The sequence below is a fragment of the Anas platyrhynchos genome, chromosome 29, assembly GCF_047663525.1.
Source record: "Anas platyrhynchos isolate ZD024472 breed Pekin duck chromosome 29, IASCAAS_PekinDuck_T2T, whole genome shotgun sequence".
NCBI lineage: Eukaryota > Metazoa > Chordata > Aves > Anseriformes > Anatidae > Anas > Anas platyrhynchos.
In genome coordinates, this window is record NC_092615.1 from 1,659,166 (window position 1) to 1,681,823 (window position 22,658).

The 22,658-nt window shown below is 42.7% G+C and overlaps 1 protein-coding gene across 5 annotated transcripts in view; it reads right to left on the minus strand.

Moving 5' to 3' along the window:
• Positions 1 to 1,645: 1,645 nt before the first annotated feature.
• Positions 1,646 to 22,658, minus strand: part of CRTC1 (CREB regulated transcription coactivator 1) — a 52,588-nt gene continuing 31,575 nt past the window's right edge. For 2 of the 5 annotated variants that reach the window (XM_027472382.3, XM_027472383.3), the window contains 5 exons: positions 21,919 to 22,170; positions 19,660 to 19,761; positions 14,466 to 14,552; positions 13,448 to 13,628; positions 1,646 to 12,659 (listed from right to left, as the gene is read on the minus strand). In XM_027472382.3, coding sequence (XP_027328183.1) covers positions 12,448 to 12,659; positions 13,448 to 13,628; positions 14,466 to 14,552; positions 19,660 to 19,761; positions 21,919 to 22,170 — 834 coding nt within the window. In that variant the 3' untranslated portion in view covers positions 1,646 to 12,447. The remainder of the gene's footprint in view (positions 12,660 to 13,447; positions 13,629 to 14,465; positions 14,553 to 19,659; positions 19,762 to 21,918; positions 22,171 to 22,658) is intronic. The other 3 variants (XM_027472385.3, XM_072029334.1, XM_072029333.1) reach the window with 2 other exon arrangements.

A 22,658-nucleotide genomic window follows, 5' to 3' on the forward strand; every position in this document is an offset into this window, starting at 1 on the left:
TTAGCAGTACAAATACACTGGGACACTTCTTCATTCAAGAAAGTCCTGCTAGCTAGACTGTCCTACCTGTTCTTGCAGATTAGTGGCAGTTAGTTGCAAAAGGGTAAGTGATGGCTTTACACTTGGTCTGTCTTATGACACCATGCCAGGAGTCCAACACTTAGCTGAGGAACCAGGAAAAACTGAAGCCGTTACTATTACAAGGTGCTCACTTGAGCTGGGTAAGGCAGACACAAAGAGCATCTGTAATTGGTAACATGGAAAGTCTTAAATCCTACAATTCTGTGACCCCCAGCCTTTTCCAGCTAAACAGTTAGCCGGCAGCATTCCAGTCTGCCAAAAGAGAAAATAAAAGTCAGATTTTGCAAGATCTTTCAGGTAGCATGCTAGGTGTGAACAAACTTTTCCTCTACTCCTGGAAGGCTTATGGCAAAAGCTGTGTTTTTACCAAGCACAGGTCTCCACAGCTATCTGTATCTGAATTTCACATTCTGGAGGCAACAGTGTAAAAAGAGAACTGCAAAAAGAACACTAGTTTTGCAAACGGGCTCATTTAGACTTTGCTTTGAGAATATCTCCATTCACCGTTCTCAGACTGTCATGAAAATAGCTGCTAAGTCACCCTTTCCCCAACAGGAAGAAATGCAGATCAGTCAGTCCAAAGTACAGTACCCCCTACACAAAATGTCTTTAAGTACTGAAGGGATGTTACGTAGCTTCTAAGAAACTGATTCTAAAATTGAAATGGCCAGAGATGGTGTGTTACCATGCTGACAGCTGAAGCATCCACCTTTTTAAACATCCATCCACCTTTTACTTAACACTGAAACCTAACACACGTCTACTCAGCCTTGCTGTGATCGACTTAATTATGCTTCACACAGAACACTGAACCAGAATGACAGCTTTCTGCCCAGCACGCCTGTCCCTTAGGTCAGAATACTGATCGTAGATGAACCTTTCCCACAGAGAAGCATACAACAGCATCAGAAAAAGAGGAGTTCCACTCAAAAGAACGGTGAAATAACTGCCCAAGCTGCAGGAGTTGGTCATTCTCAGACAAAGAGAAGCACTGTCTTGGTAGGATAAAACTTTTTTGCATCACTGACTCCATTTACCTCTACAGTGACGACCAATGTAACACAAGATTTACTGCAGTGAAAGCTACACCCACTTGTTACAGCATGAATGCGTGATGACTTAACCAGGCACGTGTGCACATTTACATGCTCATTTGCTTTCAGAAAACCCAACAGCTCACATGTACAAGACAGACTCTCCTTATCCTAAAATGCTCTGACACTACGCAGCAGTCCAGGACGTGACCAATCCTCTGACCTAAAAGCAGAGACAGTCATTACACCGTCACCAACACACTTAGAACTCAGGGACACCTGGAGATAGCTCACAGTCTGAGACTTAGCACAGTGCTTTCCATCTTTTAGATCACTCTGCAGTTTCTTCATGAAGACTAACATGGAGTTCAGTTTTCAGAGCTGTAAGAAGCCAGATAACCAAAATAATTCCATTTTGCCATTTCTTCATAAACATGAGCACTGAAAACACTAATATTTCAACACTGAAAACCTTCAGTCAAAAAGCAAACAAACAACAAACAAAACTAAGGAAGAAAAAGCTAAGCAGCCAGAGACAAAAACATTTGAACTTTTATTACATTTCATTTACAAATAATGCAAAGATACAAAGACAAAAGCCTTCACACAAAAAAGAAAAGATTGAAAAGAATGTACATTTAGTTGAGCTGCTTTTTCACATCATTTCTCAGATTGCAAACACTTAAAGCCAACTTCAGTTTTCCACTTTACCTATAGAAAAACACAATAAATAAAACTTTTATGTCGCAGGGACAATTTTTCCAGAGTTCCTGTGCCACCAACACTGTAGCTGAATATAGGATTGCATATATCAGTGAAATAATCCACAAATTATTTTAATAGAAAAAGTTAACTTGTAAAGAACAGTATATTATACTGTCTCTGAAAATGCATAAATCTGACATTTTTCCCCAAGCTCAACGAACTACATAAAGTTGTTTTTAGCTGCCAGTCTGTGAGAAGCTGCCAAAAGCAGCTGTATTTAATTTTATTAAAATCAAACTTTCCCTTCATACGTACTAATACATTTTACTTCCACTTCTTCTATAAGGAATCCTTCCACAGATGGGGGCTCTGTTAAGGTAACAAGTAAAAGTATCTAAAAGTTCTAATTCCTCCCCAAATAAAACCTCAATATCTACTGTCTTATTAGTTAATAGCTGACTGAAATACAATATTTTAATTACTATGCTGTATAATGCTGACCAAAGATCGGTGGATGTGTATACAGTATATTTATACACACAGTTATCTCCTGTGTAGATGCTCATGCCATGAATATTCAGGATCCAGTAAGTAAAGAAAGTTTTGTTTAAGCAAGCCCTATCCCCCCCAACATTTTGCCCCATAAATATTATCATGTAACTTTTATGCTCGTCACCTACTCTGCAAGAACAGAAGTTTTACCTATTTATCTCCTCTATATTTAACATCTTAGAAATCCCAAAATTGAGCCAAGCTTAATCTTTTCCTTTCAAATGGAGGCTTGTAATATTACGCATAAGCAAGGATATTTGATAACTGCTTGCTTTTCTTTCTTGACAAATAGCCAGAGCAGATTTTGTTGAATTAAAAAATTGCCCTTTGTATAGTATAATTCAACTCAATTTCTATGAGTAAGTTTAAGCCCGTAAAATTTCTGAAGGAAATACTGACACTCCACTACTACAGTTGCAGAAACCAGTTCTTAAATTAGATTTATAAATGGAGACCTTTCATCCCTTTTTTCTAAACCACAGTATAAAAAAATCGGATTGAATAATCCATAGGACATGTACAAATGAACTTTACATTTCACTGTACAGATACAGCAGTTCAAAAGGCAGAGTAAGATACAGCGTTCTGAAAGCAGATGTCCCTAATGAGAGCCAACAGCACTTTTGTCAGTATATCCCTTTGTACTTTGCTCTTTAATTGATTCTAGCTCAGACTGACTTCACATCTGAAAACCCTGCCCTACTTTCACAGATTTAGTCAAGATTCATTGCAAATATAAACCTCTTACCACGAGCTGAAGCCTTATCCAAGGCTTCCCTTCACCATTAGTCAATTATGACAATTTAAGCTTATTGAGGGAAGAACTTCTATTGCACATTTACGGGAAGAGCTGAAGGGTGGATGAATCTGCACAGGTCTCAGACTAATCTTCAAAGATTTAGCAAAATTTGCATGTGGTAAAGAATAACATTCTCAGGGGCAGAATACACATTTTCCTGTAACTACGTATTCCTATTTAGAAATCTCAACCGCAATTAAAAAACCTCCCAGCTTACTTGCAGAAAAGGGTGCCCTTCGACAGATTTAAAAGCTTTTATCTGCATGAGGTTGTAATTATACTCGATACAGAAAATCTGAATGAATCAGAGCTTACAGTCAGGCAAATTTCTATTTGTTATACGTGCTGTCACACAGCACTTCCACTAGAGAGCGTTTTATAGACTTGGAACCTCAAAGCAACACGATACAGATCAATCCCCTCCCTTCCTTTCCTCGCACCACAACGAATCGCCTCCCAAAGGAAGCAGTAAACAGATTCTTTTGAGATATTTAAAACACCAGTGGAAACCACCACGCAGCGAGCAGTTCTGCTCTGGCAGAAAAGAAGCGTCAAGGCCTGAGAACGTTTGGCCCTGTACAAATCACAACAATGAGAGATGAATTGACTCGGTTTAGGACAAGCAGTCTCACACTCTCTACAATCTCTGAGACTTGCATTTCTCCAGCAGAAGCACTGAATATTTGGGTTTTGTCTCATTTTCACATACATGTTTGAGAGTTGTTAAGTATCTTACTGTAAGGCTCAAATGCAGCTCCTGCTTGGAGAGCGAATTTTCCAGGAACAAGAGCAGGGAGGGAGATTTTGTGACCGGTTCGGCAGTCTCTCAATTCACACACAGAGCTGTCTGTTGCAATCCTAGTTCTGTTTGTCCTACTTTGTTTATTGACGGATATTCTAAGGTTGACCAGGAAATGAAATCTAGATAAGATTCACGTTGTTTAACTGCCCTCCCATCCACCCCAAGCCTCTGAGGGTTTTGAAAATGTTTAGCAGAAGAGTAAAATACTGTAAGAAAGCAATTGTCATTTCACTCATCTGCCTGCATGTTAAACACCCACTGGGTTCTAACACAGCAAGGTCCACTTCATCCTGACTCCTGTGCCACATAAAAATGAGAAATACATAAACTATATCCTATAAAACAAAAACTTGATCTAACAGATATTAAACAACAACCATTTTAAGAGCAACAAAAGCCACACGAACACAAACCTGCCTAATTCAAACCCGGGGGATGTCCAGGGTGCCCTTGGGCAGACGCAAACCTTACTGAGCCAGCTCCGTGGGAGACCTCAGGTTAAGGTCTTGAGACAAATGTCACCGGCACCTCCTCTCCTGCTCCCTGCGTTAACCCAGGTTCTGTGCCCTCCCTCCGAGCTTTCTGCCACAGTTTCCAGCAAACTAGTCCAGCCCTAGCTCAGGCTGTCTGACTACAAAGCCTTCACTTCTAGAACTGAAATTAAAGCACACCTCGAGCTCAGGTTTATGCTGCAAGACAGGAAAGTCACCGTCATTAGCACCAAAGGGACACACAAGTACTGCTCGGTTTTTCAATTCTCTTGTTCTAGGTGAGTAAGCAGGCATGGACACGTGTACACACAGTTCTCCCAAACAGACAGCACCTGGACAAGCTTAAAAAACACAACGAAGAAGCAAAATACAAAGCAAAGTCTCCAGTGCCCTGGCTGCCAAAGCGCTGATGCACACAAGGTTGCCCAGACTCCGGCCTCTCATCCCAGCCAAGCTCCTTCAGCCGCGGTCACACTAACCAAGGGCAAAGACTCAACACTGCTCATTTCCAACCATTAGCTCAAAGCAGAGGAGACAACTTGGTCAAAACAGGGTTTTAAGGAAAAAAATCCAGCCTCTTGACGTCAGCCTGCTCAAGGGGAATCGGTGCCTAGCAGCCGAAACGCCGCCACACCCGCTGGTCCCAAGGCCTGCGCACGCAGGCAGGAGCAGGTTCCCAGGTGGGCTCAGGGACCTCCAAGGAACATCCCTGGCCCCGCTGCCTGTTCCCAGTCTCCCATCGGGCAGCACAGAAAGCTGTTTATTAACGGGGAGGATTTCTTACACCAGCTTGGATAAAGCGTTCCCTTCGCACATGGATAAAACTGTTAGCTTACAGCGCAGCTACCTGAAGTGGATAATTAATGTTCCCAACCAGCGCTACAGCTCAAATCATCAGTTTTAGTTTTGAGCTCAATGAAAGGAGCATGCAACTAGTGACAAATTAAATTCCACATGTACTCACTCTAAAACAAACTAGTTTAATATGTGCCCTACTTCAATGACAGATCTGCTTCCTAAAAACTGGGAAGACTGGCAAGAAAATGTAACTTATCCCTGGAGCGGTATGTTCCCACATGCAGCTCCCACAAACACTTTGATGAGCTTTTCTGCTGATAGGTTTATCAGCCTTGTTTGAACACATCAGCCACCGAGAGGAAATACTATCTGCAAATTTAACAAGTAGTAGTTTAGGAGTTTGTATAGGCTGAAGGCAGGCAAAATTAAGGAGTAAAACAGTCTAACCTGTCATCCCCACTTCCATCCTTATCATCATGCTGTACAAAAACGTCTGAAGTATTGTCACTGCTGAGAGCAGCGTCTCGCGAATGTGACAGCGATGACAGGAGTACCTGCGGCAGGCACGGCGTTAAGGGAAACGCAGACACCGCAGTGACAGCTTCCTAACAGCTGCTGCCGACTCCAGAGCTGGGAGTCACTGCCGAGCACTTTCGCTCTGGTTTTTGTTCCGCAATCCCCAGCTGCAAGGTGGGAGGTACAATAGCAGAAATCCAAAGCGAAACGGATCCGCACAATGCTCACAATTTTGTCAGTTTTTCCCCCATGCAGAGCCAGCAGTCAACACTTTTGGTCTAATATCCTAAGTAAACCAGACAAGGCATTTTCTGTAAACCCTCCCAACTTCCTAGCTTGCACCAGGCTCCTTCCCAGCAGTCACCTGCCTTTTCCCTTGTAACGTGCACAACAGCAGCAAACTGCCCCACTGCAGACAGCTCAGCGTGGACAATTACTGCAGCCAGCCGGGGTGCGCAGCCACAGCCACCGGGAGCACGAGTGTGATGGCAAAATCTCCAGGACCCGGCTGGACAACACAAAGGTGAGAGCCATCTGCTTCTCCCCACTGAAATACAGGAACTAACGGACCCGCTGCCAGCGCAGCCCAACAGTTCAACGTATAAAGAAATTCTCTGACACTTGCATTCAGTCTGACACTTGCATTCAGTCTGACACTTGCATTCAGTCTAACGCAACACAGCTGCTCAGTTCTCTCTTTCTCTGTGCTGAATGCAGCCACAGCACCTCTACAGCCCGACTTCTAAGCGTTTACCCCAGCACAAGCATTGTGCCAGGAAGCTCCTTGCTGGAGCCATACCTAGAAAACAGCAATAACCAAGGAAAACTGAAATTCAGAGAGAAATTTAGTTACCCAACAGCTCACCCAGGAAGTTACAGAAGTAACGACAACTCTTACAGCAGCCCATGAGAACGCAGGGCCCCCCCAGCTGCTGTCCCACTGTGGTTGTCCAAACTCAGCTCTCATTGCAAAGAGCATCACCGCGATGCTGTTGGCACCGTGATGCAGACACAAAACACATCAGGGCAAAATGGATTCACTGTGTTTGAAACCCGAGGATGGAAGGCTCTACATCTGCTCTACAAAAACACAAACAGCACAGGAGGGAAGTCAAAGCATCACGTACAACGAGAAGCAGCACACAGGGACGGCTCCTGCTGGCTCTAACACACGGGCCTCGCTGGACACGCTGCATCTTAACCTGAAAAAGGGGTGCTGGCACCTGTTCTTGCTCTTCCTCTGACTTGCTCTCATTACCTGTGACCTTCAGACATCCACAGTGCCCACACAGACTCTTCATATTTCAAAACCAGAAAACCTGCAACAAATCAGGAGCAAAGCATCTGTGCTGTCCGTTTTCTGCAGCGTTAGGTCAGGCAAGAAGAGATTTCACTGCCGGTCCAAAAGCAGACCGCTATTTAGTTTCCCGCTATTTAGTTTCTCACTATTTAGTTTCCTTAAAAGAAGCAAAGGACTTAGAGCAGATGTATTTGGAAGGGTTAGGCAAGGCTCTTCACGCTCATCAGGCAATTACCAACATTAAGTTGACAAGTGAGACTTGAACCACTTCTCAGACCAGCCCTCCTCGCTACTTGCAGTCAGCACATTACACAGCGACGTTTTATTTCTATCTGGATTCTCTTTGCTTCCTTGTTACGCTCTCTGCCGTGTACTTTTCCTGCAGTTGCCTCTATAGCAGCCCCAAGTCCATTTACTGAAGAAAACAGTAAACATATTTTACCCCTTTAGGCCTTTATTTTGATAAAATTGGTCAAGCCCACATAAGGCAATATACACCACAGTTAAAACCACCCCCCTCCCCCCCACAAAAAAAGAAAATAAATAACACAAATGAATATTGTACGTAATGTAGTGTTTTGTTTTGCAGTATAGAAATTCCACACAATGATTCTGTTTAAAAAGGTAAAAATGATTTATAATACACAGTTATAATGTCATCATGGTGCCCGCATAGAAAACTGACATGCAATCCATGCCTACACTGCGCAGTATAAATAATATGCAACTAAAAATACAAAGAACAGGAACACTACAAATTTTTTTTTCCGCTTTTTTGTTTTTTAAAAAGAACATACACATGTAACAAACGCTACCTGCGCTTTCACATTGCCATCACAGTGACGGGGGTTCCATTTGTCAGAGGAATAAACGCTTTTCTCCTGAAAGCACAGCATACAATTGAACCTAGGGTATGATGAGGGGGCTTTCCTCTTCCTTACGGGACAGAGGGGGTTTCCAAGGCGAGTACCATGCTCAGCAAGGGGCAGATCTCCAGCCTTAAGTATTTTTTTTCTACAGAAATCTGAAGTTTTAGAAATGGACAATGCCAAGACCTAATTGTTGGAGGATACTTGAACAATTCTACGTTATTGGATGCTGCTTTTACAAAAACTCAGAGGGCAGCTCTTCCTCTTAGCTGAAAGTTTTAAGCATTTCTGTTGCATGGGTTTGCACCAGGGTTTCTCAGGCGCACTTTTTTTTTAGAAACTCAATCCAATTGAATTTTCAAAAAGGTGATAAAACATCCAAACCATTAATAATTTCTTTGATTAATTTGCAGCCTCTTTCTGGAAACCTTTTCCCCTCTTTAAAAAAAAAAAAAATAAAGGAACAACTCAAAGGTTCTCTGTACAGGAAAGGTTTTGCACAGTCAAAGATCGCTGGCGAAGTGTTCACTGACATGCAGAAGCAGTAGTGAGCTGACAGGTTGGGTGCTGCCTGCGGTCGGTCACACATGCAGCAGAGAATGACCTCAACTCGGCCTGTGCAGATTCATTGGAAAGAGAATGCAGACTGCTATGTACAACGACGAGAGCCTCCCCCCCCCCCCACCCGCCTGCACTGCAAGGAACAGCAGAAGTCTGGTTTTTCTTTTGAAAGTCACAGTATTTTATACACTGAAAGTTTATTCCTATTAATTCCCCATTGTATTGGCAAATGCAACAGTCTAGCTTGGGAACTTTTTAATATATATATTTATATATATAAAAAAAACACATGTTGTAGGGAGGGGGAGGGTTCATTCAGCAGGTATGTTTGGACAGTAACCCTTTGAGACACCAGACAGTTTCAAGATTTAACTGGAAAAGATACAAATAATACTTTTTTTTTTTTTTTTTTTGCCAAGTGATCATTTTCCTTTCTGCTCTCATCCATCCCTGGACTGTGAGGGCCAACCACTCCCAACAGCTCTCACCCTTTTACAGGCAATTTAAAACGAAAACTGTGCTAATAGGTTTTTAAATATTATCACTTGTTCCCAAAACACCGGGGATTTGCTCCACGTTTACATTTGACAAATTAATATTGTTTTTGCTTTAAAAGCAGCCTTATGCATATACGCACTTAAAAATATAACCTTTAAGGGGAGAGGGGGAGAAAAACCCCTTCTAAGCGCAGCTCGTACACGACGCTGTCAAGAAACTGGCCTTCTGGGAAGCAAAATGCAAGAGCTGTTGAAAGAACTGCTCCGGTTCTCAAAGGGTCAGTAATAAAAGCAGCTTGCCTGCCCGCTACCGGGGCTCGAGAGATGAAGCACATTTTCATACACGGCCGTCATCTGCTTCCCACGATGACTTCATCTTCTTCCCACTCTCAAAGCACCCTTCTCCGTTTGCCCCACAAGAAAGGAACAAAACCTGTATTTCTCTCAACTAGATGGTCCCTAATTTTGACAGTTGCATCCAGACGTGTTATTTTTAAATTAAGGCCATTTTAAATGTCTACTTACAAGTCTAATAAACAAGATCTCTTATATACACATGTAGTTTTAAAAAAAATTAGAAGGTAGCATTTAGCAACAGCTCCCTGTAAAAGTCTCCAGTTAGGAATCTGATCTCCTACTTGGATGCTTCATTCTGAAGTGACTCTGGTTTTAAAAAAATAGATCACAAACAAGAATTTACATGCATGAGAGTCATTCGAACAAGAGAGCGATACAGACAGAAATCCCATCGAGGAACTAACAGTACTGTCAAAGAGACTACGTGAACTGCAAGAAGCGCATCCGGCTCACACTGTACCTTTCGGCTGTTTCAAAGCAAAGGACTCCGAGTCACCTGTGCCCCAAATACTCTTGTTCTTTTTGGGTATCCTCCTGTTCGAAGCTACCTCTGTTTGTTTGTTTTTTTTCTTAAATTGAAAAAGCGTTAGCAATCTGAAATAAGCAGACATCAGGAGTTAGCATGTACTACCAGGTGTAAATCCTAACAAACATTTTCAACAAAGATGCAGGAAAACCGCTCAGTTGCATGGGAAGGAACAAACGAAAAAGACACAGGTAAGCAAAGAGATCTAAAGAAAAATACTTTTAGTGCAAATGGTCAACTAATGGCACAGATGTGAGCAAACACGCACCCAAATTAGAGAGATCCCAACAACGATTCTGCTCAGCAGTGTTTGCATGAATCTCAGGACGGCGTCCCACAGATTTCTGGAAGCACACAGAAACCTAGTATAACTCATTAAGAGCAGTCCAGCTCCTCCGTATCGCTTGCTGAAAACAGCAAGAAAATCCTTCTCGAGGGGAACGGGGCAGGGAGGTCAGGTAGAAGTGCTGAAGGGATTTTTTTTTTGCTTAGAAAAATGACAGCTGAGATAGAACTGACACGATTTTAGACAAAATACAGACTCAGGTGATGCAGAGCGAGTTGAAAGAGAGCAGATATGGAACGCCCATGCCAGGGATGGGCATGGGGAACAACAAAACAACTCGTCTTGAAATGAAAACAAAGCCCAGCTCTTTTACTGAGGCTGTATTTAACAAAAATAGCTGTGGATGTCCACCCCCTGCTGCATGGAAATGCTTCCTCTAGCTGCTATTCATTAACCTCACATTCGGGGTGTTATACACAACATAATTTTTGTGCTGTTAATGAAACTCAAAATAATGTTAACTCCTAGCTTCTACTAATAAGGGACGTGTACTTACGGGGTGTTACTGCAGAGGTTACAGTGCAGTGCTGTCAGCATTTCAACAGTGCCCCGGTAACTACTCTACGCCTCCTGGGCTCTTGATAAATCCTTAAACATTTTTTTCAGACCTGATAAAGTCCCAAGTGCAGATATTTGGGAATCATCATAAGTTCAGCCATGATATTTAAGTAAAATCACCAACTCAGTCAATGAGTTGTTTCTGTTCTTTTTTTTTTTTTTTTTTTAAATCTGCCATTGATAAAGTGTCATTCATCATCCCGTTTTACTGCAGCACAGAATATTAACAAGGACTAACAGAAATAGTCTATTATGAATTTAACAGAATCTCAACCTGTTCAAGGATACAGTACTATTTCACTGCAGAACAAGCTATTTTTTCCCCAGGGTGAAAGAAGGAATATTGAAGTTCCTGCCACCCTATCTCGACTCTAAGAGGGAAACATCTAGACTTGCCCTAGGCTTCCTTACTTCTGCTCAACATCTGTTTAAAATTCCAGTTAGTTAAAAATACCTATATATATAATATATATAATATACTTCTGGAATAAAAACACAAAAAGATGTACTGTACAAGTATTATGTAGAGTGCTTCAACTGGCTGTATGTAGTTTAGCTACTTTGCTAATATCCAAATACTTAAATAAAAAAAAAATCATAAATAATGGTAACAGAATAAGTAATGAATAAGAATAAAAAATAAAAAAATCATGGTTTGAGCCAGGCATTGCTATAGAAATGCCCTTCCTGTTGCCCAGGAATCTCTCACAAAGTAAAGTTAGAAATACACTCTGCAAGTTAGTCTCCTATATTCTTTTAGCTGCTTTAAAATGTTCTGATCCTTCCTCCGTGCTAATCAAGTAATGAATTATAGTACTTTTTTGTGTGCTCAGAAATGCTATATATATGTATACATATATATAAATATATATATTACATATATATCTGTTAAAAAAAGCTTGGAAAATAGTGTTTACAGTCGCCTTTTTGACTAGCCGGCTACCAAAGGCCGTGGGGCTGCCCGGCTGCTTTTCTGCTTTGCCAAGTACACGAGTTTGCTCAGGGCATGAGAAGAGGCAGTGGGTGCAGGACGACAGTCAGGGGAACGGACCTGGAAACAAACATGGCATATCGATAAAGGAAGAAGCATTTTACTCTACAAAGCAGCTGTCACGAAGCAGAGTCAAAACCGCAGAAGCTCCCCCAGCCCCTCCCGGAGGGTGGCAACGCAGAGATTTGCTTTCGAATCGGTGGGGGGAGAGGGGAGGGGGGGGACAGTCCTCAGCTCCTTTCCCCGTCCCAAGCAGCAGCCAACGATTTGGTACGTTAGAAAGAATCTCTTTACCCTCGGCTCTGGACCTTCCTCGCCTGCCCAAAAAAAACACCCCCTCCTAGTGCAAAGGATAAATCGACAACTGAACGCTGGAGCTTTGGTGGGGGGGAAGGGGGGGGCTCTGGAGAGGAGAAGGCTGATGGAAACTCCTTACTCATTAATGGCAACGAGTGGGTAAGGGGTGAAATACGGCGCGACAGGGAGTGGGGGGTCTGCAGCGCTGCAAGCTTAGAACGACAAGCTTTTACTCATTGTACACGTTGTACAGGACAGAGCTACCGCTCTCGGTAACCCCTGTTCTGACACGACTGACCCTGGGGACTCTCTAGTTCGGCTGGGCGCCAGGAACAAGCGCCGTTCCCAAGCTCCTGGTGTCCACGCTTCACAGCCGGTCCATCCTGAACGTGTCCTCTGTGGCGGGGTCGGTGAGGACCATGTCTGGGTCATTCAGCATGTGCAGTCCATCCAAGGTTAAAGGGTCAATTTTGAGTTCATCCAGAGGGAACTGGGAATCCGTGTCAAAGCTGACATCGCCCACTCCTGCCAAAGAGCTGGTCAGTTCTTTTGATAAGCTGGGAGGAGATTCTCCTGTCACTGTGGGGAAGAGAAAGGTACCAGCAGGCCTTAGCAAATACGCATTCTCCAGGCACAAAAATTAGATGAAGTGATAATACAGCTTGCAAAAATCCTGGAATACTTTACGGAAGGCTAGAGTTCAGACAAGAAAAATCTATCCTCATCTCCAGCTGGATGAATTACAGATTTGTCAGAGCATTTCAAAGTCATCGTAATGACCCGCCACAAAGCAGCGTTCGTCTATGGACATTTGGGGGCTACGAACTGGTGTCACTTTAGCTTCTCTCTCCCTTAGGTTTAGGAACAAAAACCCCAATTTACATGATTCTAATCAGCACGAGTCCTGGGCTGAAATACGGATTACGCTACCGTTTTCTCAGTGATCCGTGCAGAAACTGTTTCCAAATGTCCAACCGTGACCAGATTCGCTACCATATGTAACAGTAAAAAATCCTGCGGTTGGCAAGCTTGAACGGAGCAGCAGAGGAAAAAGTTCAGCTTTCACAGCTCCTCCCTCACTAAGGCACAGGATGCAGCAACTTCAGAGGCAGGGGAGCTCTGTAAGGCAATTAGTGCTGCTGCTGCATGCTCTGCCTGCTCGCTGGGATCAACCAAGAGCCGTCAGGCTCCCCGGCACTCAGGAAATACTCCAGACCATAACAGGAACATTTACACAGGGTGAAACACCACCTTCAAAGGTGGCAGTACCCTTTTTCTCTCTTGGCTCACTGCTAACGTTGCACAACGAAGATAAAATCCAGCAGCGGGATGGTTTTACCCGTCTGGTAAGTCTGCAGTGTCCTTACCTGTAAGAATGATGTTGGGGATGTTTCCATGGCTGGAGTAATTCAGCTGCTGCGAGTCCTGCAAGCTGCCATGACTGCCGGTAAGTCCCATCATGGCTGCCTGGGAGTAGTTGAGGGTGGAACAAGGGCTGTACAGGCTGTTGGAACTAATGGCGTTTTCTATCATATTAAACTGTTCGAGCTGAAGACCAAGGTACAAAGGAAATTGTTACTTCCAACCGTCAAGGAACACAGCAAAAAATAACTTACAAAGCTCAAGTTATGGGAAGTAGACTTGAGAAAGACAGGCAAACAAATTCATCTTTAGGTTTTGGTGATCAAAATACGGTCTATTTTCACTTAACTTTCCAGAATACTTCGCTGCCAAATTCAGAGTGCAGGGAAATGAGGGGAGAATGGATGCCAAAATAAAACTGTTGCTTTCAATATCGGAAGAACAAAAAGAAAAGGTAGCTTTAAAGCAAGGTAAAATAAATAAATAAATGAAACAATTCGTGCCATTAACTCAGGTATCTGCCCATCAAGTGCTGCCTCTCAGAAGCCATCTCATTTTTATCTGCTACCAGAGCATATTTAACAGCTGAATGAATCAATGCACTGGCTGGCCAAAGCAATGAGGGTACAGGTCTGCCTGCTAGGTTTTGGTACTGTACATGAATTGTTTGCCAATTTCAGGAGTCAACATTGTTAGCACATACACGTGAACCCTTCCCAAATGTGGCTACAGCCAGAAATGTCCATATTTATTTATTTTCATTATTTCGAATCCAATAATCTTGGCAGAACACCTTGAAAAACATCTGCTCTGTTGGCTAAGAGGGAGGAAAGGGGAAAGAAGAATGGGGAGGGAAAAAAAAAAAAAGGAAAAGAAATCCCTAAGTATTGCAAACTAAAAATGAGAGGTAAACTTAAAAGGACAAAATGTGCTATCACAGAAAATTATCAGAAGTTGAATTATATTTACTTTAAGCTGAAAGTGGCCGAAACATAGCTGAAAATCTGAGATGAATTTGCTCACCTGATGGGATAGGGCATTAGCCTGCCTAGCTGTCATCTGCTGATCATAATAGGAGTCACCAAATACACTCCCCAGAATGGAAGAATGCTGAAAACAAAACAGAGTCTTTATGGTGCAAAAATCTCACAAACAGAGGTACCCACGGCGTGCAAGTGACTCGAGCCTTCCAACCGATGCTTCTCAGAAGTTAGTTAGCAGTGCCCCGTTTTATTACCAGCCACTAACCACCACCACGTCCGTAAATATTCAGCGTTTCCCTCCACCACACAAATCCTTCCACGTTACGCTGCCTTTCGTTAAGCACAAAGATACAGTCAGGTAAACCAAACGAACTGCCTCACGGAGGACATACAACACAAAACTTCTGATTTATGAGTACAGACGAGTGCGCTAGGTAAGACGAGAAATAAAAAAATCGCTCTGCAACTGCAGCTTTTTGGTGAACTTCTTTGTTTTGGTGACAGACGAACCCAGACAGAACCAAACTGCACGTTCAAAACGTGATGCAAAGCTGAGCCACGACCTGCGTGCTGGTGATAACTCACTGCCTCCGCAGCCTGGTGTCCACTCAACAGCCAGCTTCACCGAGACAACAACATGCCAGAACCAAATTGACATTTTACAGTCATTTCACTTTAGCTGGAGATCAGAAAAGTTAACGAGAAAAGCCCAGCAGAGCATGGAAGTTCATAGACAAGGAGGACAGGAGGAATTGTACAGCCTTACTAATTTTACTCTCTGCTGTAGCATGGCAATCATTTACCAGTGATTCTCCACCGTTTACAAGTTATTCTAGAGGTGACCAAGAATTTTAGGTCAATATTTTAACAATACTTTAATAATGCTCAGCACTACCCCAGAGAATTGCCACAAAGAAGAAAAACCACAAAGATCACTCCTTATTTCAAACCACCACAAGCAAGCTCACAACGGAGCATCAATAAAAGATGGTGTGCATAAGAGCTGATTTTCGTGGAGTTTAATACCTCACACAGCATTTTCCAGCTGTTTTATCTGCACATTAAAAGAAGAAGGCTACAAATTTTCTCCTTAAAAACCTAAGCAGTGTATGTAATTAAGCAGAAGCCTAGGAGGCACAAGGACGGTTACACCAGCCAGAAACACTGAACAAAGATCAAGAAACTCAGAAACACGGGGTGATGTCCACAACAGTGAACATGAAAATCATCTCAGCAAACAGCACGTCACGTTTTAAGCATTCTCCTCCTACATCAGAAGCATATCTCGGTTTTATTTGCAGGCTGCATGCAAGGAAAAGAAGGAAAGTCTTGCACAAAACTCCCAACACCCTCCAGGAGAGGGGACTATCATGAAAGAAATAATCATCTGCTCTTTTTAAAGCAAGTAAAACCCTTCCCACCTCCAGCCAGAGCCCTCAGCTATCACATCAGACGGACGTTTTCTGATAAATGTGGCATCAAGGGAGGAATTCACAGCCCAAGAACAGGGCTCTGAGAGGGAAGGTCGCTAAAGTTCAACCTGAGCCGCGTGTGCTGCACAGCTCCTTGCTGAGCAGATCCTGTTTGATCCCAGAACTGCTGGGAGCATCACTGCGAAGCACTTTCCACCAGCTGCACGCGAGGGTGTGGGCAGGGTTCGGATGCACTTGGAGAAGAGAGAAATTTGCTGCAGAACAGCGCTGCTGGAGAGTGTCAGGAAGTTGAAACACAAACCTCACGGACCTCCGAGGGGCTGCGCTTTGAAGCGTGACACTGTCGGGGTCAGGAATAGCAGCAAACTGCCTCCAGATCTTTGTCAGAGATCATACAGGGACTTCTCAGTAAGGAAGGGTTTAACTGAATGAAGCCGCCTCTTCCTTACAACTGACTAAATAGGTCCTGAATAGGTTTTTCTGGACAAAAGTACGATTTTGATTCACTGAGTTCACTTTCCTGTGCGTGTATGATGTGTCACAGCTATGACTGCAGAACAGAACTGACAGCTTTGCAGCTGAACGCCCTACTCAGTGCCCTCCACGGAAAGAGGTGAAACTGGGAACTTGGAGCCTCTCTTCCCATTTACCACTGGTCCTCAGCACCACGGGGGCTGCTCCGTCCCCATGAGACGGGGCTGCGAGGAAAAAACCAAACATCACAAGAGCACATCGCACGGGATGAGAGGAAAGCAAAGCCCTGCTACAAAGTTATACTTAAAAAAAAAAATAATAACAAAAGCACTTTCCTTCTTTAAACCACTGACATCTTGCTTGTTGCCCTGTTACACCTTGATTGGCATGTTTTGATGGCTCCTCAAACTCCACACTGTTCAACCTGCTGCATGTGCTGCGTAAAAAAAAACAGTGTAGAGAGCATAGAGCTAACTCAAGCAAGCAGCTCAGGACCAGGCAGCTTCACTATCACGGGCAAATCATTCCCATCTTAAGCAGCAGACATCGCTTTGGGACTGTGTGATGTTTTACAACACTCCCTAACAAAAAACTTGCACTTCAGTATGTCACATACTCAATGTAAATCGAAGCTGGTTTGAACCAGCACTAGAAATACAGTTTCTATTTGAGAGCTCCAAAGAGAACCAAGGTATGTTGTTTTTTTTTTCATTTAATTTTTGACGTTTCATTTTTACAGGAGCTTTTCAGACATAGGGCAAAACCTAGGATTTCTGCATTCCACTAAGCATTGCTCCCAAGCTAAAAAGTTTAGGCTACAAGAAAAATAATGAACGGGAGACCAAAACTTGTGCAAGTCTACCTTGGTAACCCCTAACAAACCCTACAAGCCCGTGTTTTCCCTCAGCCCTGAAATACACCAGTTATTACATTTTTAAGCACTGAATCTCCCAAAGGAAACCAACTGGAAATGTCATTACTTCAACACTTCGGAGCCCTAAAATAATTTATTGACAACTCTGACAAACATCTTGCTAACACCATCTCCTACAGAAACACTAGATGAGGTCTGTTTTGTCAACAGTACATCTCCTTGGGTTAATGATGTGGTGACTGCAAGGAAAAAAAGAAAACCACACAACCTCTGGCTTAAATTATTCGTCTAAAATACATACCATATTCTCCAGTATTCAGCCATTCTGCTAAAAAAAAGCAGATTTCTATCTAATTGGAAGTGTATGCCAGGTGTTAGAGGAGAAAAGCACAGTAGTAATAAACAAGCCACCGTCAGTGAAAAGCCATGCAAACACAAAGCTGAGAACTACAAGCAGAGCTTTCCGAGTCGTGTTTGAACAGGAAGACCTTCATGTAACAAACAAACAGCTCACACACGAGAGCAAATAGATTTGGAGATGTGGAAAGATGAAAAAAAAAAAAAAAGCTTCTGGTGAATGAACCGTATGTGATAAAAATCAAACCACAGATCTCTATTTTTAGACCATGTCACTCACATCACACTGATTCACTGCAGAGTGATTTAACCTAAAATTAATTGGAGAAACAGGAGCAAGTGGGAGATGTCTAACCCGGTCACACCTACTTTATTCCACTCTCACCAGCCAGTGCCAGACTGTGCCACAACGAGAACATTCTGCTGTTGGAACCAATCTGCTTTTACTTGTGGCAGATTATTCTACAGACTAATGGATCCTGCTATTTGGGAGCTGCCCCCATTATCACAGCCCAGTTTTTTCTTTCCCCATTGCTTCTCTCCACACCTGTATTTCCAGCCCCAAAAGTCCACTGCCACAGGCGACTCGCTCTCCACTGCTACCTTTGGTTTATTGATAAAGGTAGGAAAGCTACAGAGCTTTTATTCTAGCCAAAGTAGAGAAGTGTGTGGATACTTTTAAAGAGGACAATGCTGAAGTTAAGTAGTATTAATAAACCCTTCTCATTTTGCATGACTTACAGTGTCCTGCTTGAAAATAGCAGAACATAAGTAAGTTTACAGGGTAAAACAGTCCCAGCAAGTAAAATTACAGCCAAGCCTTCACTCCCTGCACTCCAGTACTTCGGACTGACCAGTGGCAACAAGCCTGTGGATAAAACCAAGAGTTACTGAGAAGTCAAGGGGGAAAGAAAATCAATGCAAAATCAAAATCGTCTGTGCTGCCCAAGTGACAACTTGACCTGAGAATTTGCAGCAAGACTGGCAACAGCTTTGCTCTAGGTGACAGCCTAGAGAAGTAAGGTTGTGTGTTTCCTCTGATCCACGCACAGAACACAGCAGAACTGGCAGAAGCAGGCAGAAGGAAGAAGTTAAGAAGCAATTAAGCAAGGGTTAAGAAAATCCAGACAGTCCTGACACTCGGATCTCTTACTGAGCTTACCAGTGACCTGTCTCTGGCTAATGGCAAGGAGAGACGAAGCTTCTGCTTTGGAATCAGGTAGGGGTTACCTCCTTACAGCCTTAAACGTTAAATGATGAAACAGAAAATGTATTTTCAGACTGTTGTGATACTCTGTAAGTATTTTGTTCACCTTGCTTCTACAGGTGAGATTTGGGAAAGGGGCAGCCATGTGGATCTATTTCAGGAACATCAGATTATTTTTGTACTGAAAATGCACTCGGTTCCCTTACAATTAGGGCACCCTTAAAGAAGGCTTATTTTTAATTGTCTTGCAACTGGCAGATAAAAATTCCCTTTCACAGGTTTACACACACACTGAGCTAAGACTCGCATATAGGACACGTGGATGTATGGATATACATACACAGGAAGAAAAACCAGGTGGCATGCAAGACAGCATTTTCACTAACCCGTTACTTTCAAGCCACAAGTTGCTTATTTTAAGAGCATTTTCTACAATGTTTTCTTTCCAAGTGTATGTTCCCATGTGAAAAAGGTCCTGATGTAAATGCTTGTGGCCATACAAGTGAGATTTAGTGCTGCAGGAAGTTTTCCTGCTACAGGAGGCACTTAAAAAGCTTCCCTCTCTCTCTCCCCTGCCCTCCCAGCCTTATCTGTCAGCTCCCCCACAATATTGCTAATTGAAAGGGCTCTACCTGGAGGTTCTGTCCACTGCACACCCCGCAGAAATACCTGTGTTAACAGTGCTCAAGCGAGTAGCTTTGATCAATCAAAAGGCAATTCACCAGCTATTGATAAACTCTGGAACTGAATGAAACCGCAAACAAGATGAGACACCAGGAATGCATGAGGCACATACAGTTACAGTGAGGCAACTATGGGTCAGTAATGGAGAGACTCAACTAAAAACAAACACGAGAAGCAAGGCCTGTGGAAGCACAGAGTCCCTTACTTGAGGGGAGCTGCCAGGAGAGAAGCCTTGATTGGAGACAGGAGAGGTGGGAGACTGGTTGGCTGGGGAGCCAGCATTACTGCGGTACTGCTGGAGTGAAGCCTACAGAACAACACAGAATTAAAGACCATGGGATTGATGGAAGGCTGGAAAGTTATCAACTGTTGGCGCACACAGCTTGAGGAAGCTGGGAGAACCATCCTCTTCAGCAACTCTTGGCTATACGTGAAGACAGGATTACTGTGAACAATGCCGCAAAAAGGAGAAAGTTAAGGTACCGGCGCTGGCATGGGCTCGTCTGGCTGAGATCTAAGAGCAGGGCTGGGCTGTTGTACAACCAAAAACTATTTACATATTTTTTTCCCAGTGCTTTGAGTTCAATTACAAGAAAAAATTGTCAGCCAACAATTTAAGGAAAAGCAGTCTTGAAATCTGGGGCTATTTTCAAGTCAAACTCGATTGCCATACCCACACATTCTTAACCTGTGTTTACAGCACTCTGGGAATCCGTCTCACCTCACCCTGCCTAATCTTCAACAGCCTCGCTGTGTTATCAAGATCAAAGTGCGTAACCACAAAGACCAAAATCCTTCTCAAAGCTGCATTTCACCCCAGGACATGGAACAGACACTGTCTGAAAATTCAGGCTACGTTTTGCAGGTTTAATGTTAGTTATGTTTATATTGTTCTCAGTCTTCCTGAGAACACGTTGTCAAAGATTTACCTTTTTGTTGGTCATAAAGAACCCTAGGCTTGAACAAATTAAAAATCTCAAAGGCATTTGAATAGAATGCTGCAGGAATTAATGTAAACTAAGTACAGCAATTCCTATTATATTTCCCTTAGAAATTTACCGATGACTGAGGGAAACCTGCAATCCAATAATCTAAGAAAAGGAGTAATTTAATCAGATAGCTATGCAGTGCAGGAGAATGCTGTACTACCAATGCTTTCTGACATCAAATTCTACGGATCTCAAGAAAATACCTTAACCTTTTTATATATTATGCATTGCTACGAATGCACTTTAAACAGAAATCCAAACTACAGCAAAAGGAATTTCAATGCTTCTTTAAAAACCTGCACAGGAGTTGTCAGTGAGACTGTAGCACAGCTCAAATGGCTTTGTGATAAGCTAGCTTTGAACTTTATTTATATGCAATTTCAGTTGCTTTAAAAGATAAGCATAGCACCCTAAAAGTTAAGGTGATAAAGAAGTTTAGGATGAGGAAAGCAACACAGAAAGCAAAGAATGAAAATCATCTGTACTGGTAGCTACCTAAGTGTTAGAATCAACACATTTGGACACATTTTGAGTAGCTCGGTATCCTTTCCACTGCTGGAATTGGCCTTCTTCTTCCCCTTCTAATCCTGAAAGGGAAGCAGCTTCCTTCAAGAAGCACTTACCAGCACAAATCATTAAAATTTCATCCACAAATGAAATCCATGGTCTAGTGCTAGATCAATAAAGAATGAGTTCTGCCTATTATCTAACCAGTCACTGTCATTATAACACTGCCAGGAGGACACTACAGGTCAGGCAACCGAGATCTGATAGAGCAGGGGCAGAATGACCAAAGAAGGAGCTGTGAAATTCTTCCCCAGCTAACTTGTTACCCTGATCTCGCTCTCTATTCTGGACCTTTATATGCAGAGAGAGAGAGAACATTTCACAACAAACCATGGCACAACCAGCACAAAAGAAATCTGCCCAGAAATCATCACTACTATGTAGGTATATACTCCACTTCTTATCAGGATCTGAAAGCAGCTACAAATCCAATTTTGGAGGATAATAATGTATGATGCTCTATAAATCCTTTAAATGAAAGCTTTCTAAATATAGAAGGTGCCTGGCTCTCTCCAACTTCGGGAAACTGCTTGTTAGCAGGTTTCTTGATCAAAGTTCTGCTAACTCCTTGAGCCTACAGCACTTTGGTGGTGCATTACATTTAACAGCCTGAAAAAGTATCAATGCAACAGCAGCAAGGTGTGAAATAAATGCTGATAGCCAGGATTCAGGCTGCTCTAATTAAACATGAAGTCACAAGTGACACCATTTTATGAAACTACGGCCACCGTAAGCACACCCGAAAACCAAATTCTGTCTGTAAAGCATTTGAAGATGGATTAAATCAAAACCATTCTACTTCAGACTCCACCTAGAAGTATACCTATCACAAGGGCTGTCCAGCTTGAACCCTGATGCTACGTTTTCAAAATGAAAGCTTTATCTTTTTCAGCTCTGCCCCAGCTTACCGAGTTGATGTCTATTCCCATTGATGGTTGGGTCTGGCTACCCGGAGGTGACTGCGGGATGGTAGAAGGTACCGTGACGGAGAGTGGGGGGAGTTGTGTTCCTCGCTGTAAACCAGAGGTCTGCATTAAAGGAGTATTCTGAGGCAGGGTACTTGCCACCTGGGTCTGCTGCTGTTGCTGGGAAGTTGTCTGGGTAAAAAACGGATATGGGGGAAGCTGCTGTTCCAGAGACAACGCATCCATTGCCACGGCCTTAAAAAGAAAAATTAAAATCATCCACACTGGCAGGTGACTCCCCAAGCATGTCAAGTTTCACATCAAGTGATCCACACTAAGTCAATCTTGCATTTTTAAATGTTAACTAAAGGTTTAAAGACACTCAAGAATACGTTTCAAGGGACTTAATATCACCTTCAGGGTACAATAAACAAAAACCCAATTGAATGTCCAGATGAGGAATTGATAACCTACTCAGTTGTGGAATTGTACTTATGAAATCAATTTTAAAAACTAACTGTGCTTCTTATATGGATTAGAGAAATGTCTTCCAAATTTCATGGACAATGTCTTCAAAAGAAAAGTGTCTTGATGTTTACCAAGGATTTAGAAAAGTCAAAGTAAAATCTGTGTCCTCTACAAACCTCTCACTTTTTAAGGTACAGATTAACAAACACATTTAAAGATTACAGAACAAGAAAGACGAAGTTACAGTCATTTCCCTCCCCTAGGTAGGGTAAAAC